The sequence below is a fragment of the Lepidothrix coronata genome, unplaced genomic scaffold, assembly GCF_001604755.1.
Source record: "Lepidothrix coronata isolate B3197 unplaced genomic scaffold, Lepidothrix_coronata-1.0 Scaffold198, whole genome shotgun sequence".
NCBI classification, from domain to species: domain Eukaryota; kingdom Metazoa; phylum Chordata; class Aves; order Passeriformes; family Pipridae; genus Lepidothrix; species Lepidothrix coronata.
The window spans coordinates 64,353-68,957 of NW_016690378.1; the positions used below are offsets into that span (position 1 = coordinate 64,353).

Below are 4,605 nucleotides of genomic sequence, written 5' to 3' on the forward strand. Positions count from 1 at the left end.
AAGAGAAGCTCCAGGGAGAGCTGAGAGCCCCTGGCAGGGCCTGAAGGGGTTCCAGGAGAGCTGGAAAGGGACTTGGGACAAGGGGTGGAGGAACAGGACACAGGGAATGACTTCACATTGGAAAAGGGGAGATTTGGGTGGGATATTAGGAAGGGATTCTTGGCTGTGAGGGCAGGGAGGCCCTGGCACAGGTTGCCCAGAGAAGCTGTGGCTGCCCCTGGATCCCTGGAAGTGTCCAAGGCCAGGTTGGATGGGGCTGGGAGCAACCTGGGCTGGTGGGAGGTGTCCCATGGTAGGGGATGGAACTGGATGGGGTTTAAGGTCCCTCCAACCCAAACCACTCTGGGGTTTCCTGATTTTAATCTTAATTTTCTGCTAACTTTGGATTTCCTCCAGGGCACTCGGGATGAAGGGAGGGCTGAAGATGAGCATGGGGCAGGAAGAGCCTGGTCCTCCTTGGATCAGGAGGATAGAGACCAGGGGGGTGAAACTCTCCATAAAAGGTGAGAAGTGCAGGAATCCTTCCCCTCTTTTACTTTCAGGGGTTCCTGGGGCTGTGGATGCTGCTGCTCTGTCTTGGAGGGGGATTGAATTGTTGCATCCTTTAGAATATTCTTTGGGACTTTGTTCCTCTGCCCTCAGGTGGGAGATTTTGGTGCAGTCCTGAAGATTCTGGAGCCCCCTGGTTATTTTCTGGCACTTCCTCCACTTTGTTGCTTTCCTAAAAGAACAGAGTTTGGCCTCTGGGGCTCTGGGCACACAAAACTGTTGTTTCCAGACCTGTTTTGGTGCTGGGAAGTTTTGCCTGGATTTGGTTGCTCTTCAGGGCTGCACTGGAACACTTGGCTTTCAACTTTCAACGTGTAAACTGGGATTTTTAAGGGAAGTCAAAGCTTTGCTCTCCCCTGAGCTGCTCAGGGAGCTGCTGCACCTCTTCCCGTAGGTTCAGGGAGGAAAGGGGGCTGATCCCATCCCTGTGACTCTTTTCCCAAGCCTGTTCCCACCTCAAGCAGCTGAATTTATTGGTATCCTCATGCTTGACCCTTTTTCTCCCAGACCTTCCTTGTGTAGAGCCCATCACCCTTAATTCCCACCTAATTAAGAACAGGCACAGGCCATGCTGAATGTGAGGCTGGGAATCAGCAGGACAGGAATATTCCATAGTGAGGAGCAGCCTGGCTTTTCCTCGCTGGTGGGAAGGTTGGGATGCAGTTCTGGCCTTGCTGACGTTGGTTTTGGTGTGTAGGTGCCGGGAGGCAATGGAAAACATGGAGGGCAGGAATTCCCAGCTCCTGCACAAGCTGCAGAAACTGGAGCAGGAGCATGAGGATTTGGTGGAGCGCAATGAGGAGCTGGAATCAATCCTGGGAGAGACTCAGATCCAGACCAAGCAGGAGAAGGAGCAGTTTGAGAGCGAGGTGGAGGGACTGCAGCAGAAGGTGAGTGAGGAATGGGGCAGATTTCTCCCTGATTGATTAAATAAAATGATGTTTGACCTGCACCTGTACCCTCTGGGTTTAGTTTGACAAGAAAAACCTGCCAGTTCAGAAAAGAGGGGAAAAGGAGGAAAAAATCTGAGCAGGGAGTAAATTACACTTGTTTGGAAGTGCAGATCTCCCAGTGTTACAGGAGCATTGTCTTCTCCAGCTCCTGTCCCCCCTCGCAGAATCCCAGACTTGTTTGGGTTGGAAGAGACCTTAAAGGTGATCCAATTCCACTCCTGCCATGATCAGGGACACCTTCCACTATCCCAAGTTGTTCCAAGCCCTGTCCAACCTGGCCTTGGACACTTCTGAGGATCCAGGGGCAGCCACAGCTTCTCTGGGCAACCTGTGCCAGGGCCTCACCACCCACACAACCAAGAATTCCTTCCCAATACCCCATCTATCCCTGCCCTCTGGTGGTTGGGACACTGTTAATAGGACAAGTCCACTCAGGTCATCCTTTGACTTTAGGGGGTGGATAGAAATCCTTTACTATTTGCATGGGATGCTCTGGGAACCTTTGGGAAACCCCAGATGTGAAGCACCACCTGGAATATCTGCTTTGCCAGATCCATGGGGCCTCCTGGCAACCCCTGCAGGGCCACCTCCATCCTCTGGGCAAGGATTGAAGCTTCTCAGGCTGCTGCTGCTTTTCTCAGGGTGGTTTAAACCTCAGTTTTAGGGGGGCATTCTCCATCCCTCTGGAGCAGCCCTGGGAGGAGCACATTACACATTGTCCTTACCCAGCCCTTGCACGTTGTCCCCGTGGCACCCTGGATTTCTGGGATGAGATTTTAGGCCCCCCTAGGTTTCCAGGCAGGACTGACATGTCCTTGCACTCGCACACAGTGCAGGAGGTGGTGCAGGGCTGCAGGCGTATCCCACATGGATGCTGGAGCATCCCCAGGATGGATTGTTCAAAGGAAGGGACCAGGAATTCACTGTCAGCAGCCTCTGGCTGGGAGGGAAAAGCCTCTAAACCCAGGCTGAGGACATGTTCCAGTATCTTAACGAGGATGCCAATGACACCATGTTTATCTCCTCTCTCCAAGGAGCCAAGGGCTTGCCCTGGAATGGGATGGAAAAGGGTCTGTCCACCATGGTTGTGCTTTGGTTTGACTCAGGGCTTGTTCAGCTCACACCAAACTATTCCCCACTGGAGCAGAACAAACACAACCCTCTGCAAATCAAACTGAAGAGTTTGGACAAATCCCCCCTTTGGTCAGTGGGTTGTTAAACAGATCCCAGGGAATGTCATGGCATCGAGTAACCAAGGAGATGTGAAGTATTTGGGCTGGATTGGAGGCTTGCAGGGCATGGAGGAGAGCTGGGATGGAAGAGGAGATGAGTTAACCCCTGGTTAGATCCCTCTGCTCAGACAGAGGGGGCTGAGCTGCACCTACATCCCCAGGGGGGGTTTGGGAGCCTTAGAGGGGAGCAGGGAAGGGCTGGAGCCCAGGGAAGGCAGCACTGCTGGGGGTTTGCCAGCCCTGCTCCATGTGGGAAGGACTTGGGAGATTTCCATGGGTTGGCACAGCTCCAAAAGCCTGGGCTGGCCAGGCTGTGAGTCAGGCCCAGGACACAGGGGGAGGATTGTTCTGCTGCTGGCACAAAGGAAGGGCTTAAACAGTGGTGGCTTGGAGGGACAATGAGCAAAATGATGGAACTGCCTTGCTGGGCATCAACTTCTGACCAAAGGCTGGCTGGGGGTGAGGAGGGGAGGCTTGTTTTGCCTTTGAGATCTCTTTCATAACACCAAGGCCTTGTTTGAACCCCAAACTCTCACGTAGTCATGCAAGAGGAGGGGATTTATTGCTCTTTAGCTCTTCTGTGAGAGGTCTGAGTGTCTCACCCCACTTTTAATACCTGTGAACACCTCGAGTGGGTCACTTCTTTGTCTTAAAATCCCAGTATTGCAGCAGCTTTGCTGGGTCTGAGAGATCATTCCCTGCTGGGAGCTCCAGCAGGGCCAGAATGTGCTGGAGCCTGTCAGGGAGAGCAAAGCTCCTGGGCTTTGATGTCCTGCTTTGGAAATGGGAAATGGGCTGGGCTTGGCAGGGATTTGGAACTTCTTCAGCTTTGGGTTGGAATACTGGGAAGCAATTCCTCTCTGTGAGGGTGGGGAGGCCCTGGCACAGGTTGCCCAGAGAAGCTGTGGCTGCCCCTGGATCCCTGGAAGTGTCCAAGGCCAGATTGGAGCAACCTGGGATAGTGGGAGGTGTCCCTGCCCATGGAAGTGGATGGTCTTTGAGGTCCCTCCAACCCAACCCATTCTGGGATCCCGTGGTTCTGTGAAGCTGGATTTCATCTGCAGCTGGATTTCACCTCCCTCCAGTGTCCTGGCTCATCCAGGGACAGCCTGGCTTGGGCAGGTGAACAGCCCAGCTGGGGAGTTTAGAAATAAGAAAACCAGCCCAAACTTGATTTCAGTCATAGGGAGGTGAAAAGGAAGCTGCTGAGGGCCCTGCTGGCAGTGGAGCAGAGGGATTTGGGAAGAGGGTCTGCAGGAGCCATGCCAGGGAAGAGAAGCTGGGCTGCTCCTTCGGGATGTCCTTAATTGTGCTGCTCCTTTGGGATGTTCCTTGGTTGGGCTGCTCCTTTGGGATGTTCCTTGGTTGGGCTGCTCCTTTGGGATGTTCCTTGGTTGAGCTGCTCCTTTGGGATGTTCCTTAACTGGGCTGCTCCTTTCAGATGTTCCCTAGCTGGGCTGCTCCTTTGGGATGTTCCCAAGCTCCTTGAGCCCTTTAGAACTGCAGGACCCATAATCCATCCCAAAGGATCCCCCCAAGGGTAGATGTGCAGAGTGAGCACTTGTCCCCACAAACTCCTGCCTTCCAGGAGGAGCTTAGGGGTCCCAAATCCCGAGTCCTTGGAGCCTTGAGGGAGGGATTGACAACCTTTGAGCAGTGGAGGGACCAGGACAAGTCTGGTCTGAACATCTGCTTGGATAAACCAGCTGTAGACACCAGATCAATGATGTGGGGTTCTGACCCCACACTGATTATGGGGTCAGAACCACCTTTTGGGGGTGGGTAGAGGGGGAAGGGATGGGTGGAACCACATGGAAGTGGGGTGGTGTTGTATCCCTCATGGCAGCACCTGGAACCCACATGGAGAAGCT

General features: G+C 53.6%; 1 protein-coding gene across 1 annotated transcript in view; it reads left to right on the top strand.

Moving 5' to 3' along the window:
• CCDC30 (coiled-coil domain containing 30) overlaps nucleotides 1-4,605 on the top strand; it is a 43,656-nt gene that overhangs the window by 24,302 nt on the left and 14,749 nt on the right. Inside the window, exons 6-7 of the mRNA XM_017832024.1 lie at nucleotides 397-503; nucleotides 1,247-1,439. Of these exons, the coding sequence (XP_017687513.1) occupies nucleotides 397-503; nucleotides 1,247-1,439 (300 nt within the window). The remainder of the gene's footprint in view (nucleotides 1-396; nucleotides 504-1,246; nucleotides 1,440-4,605) is intronic.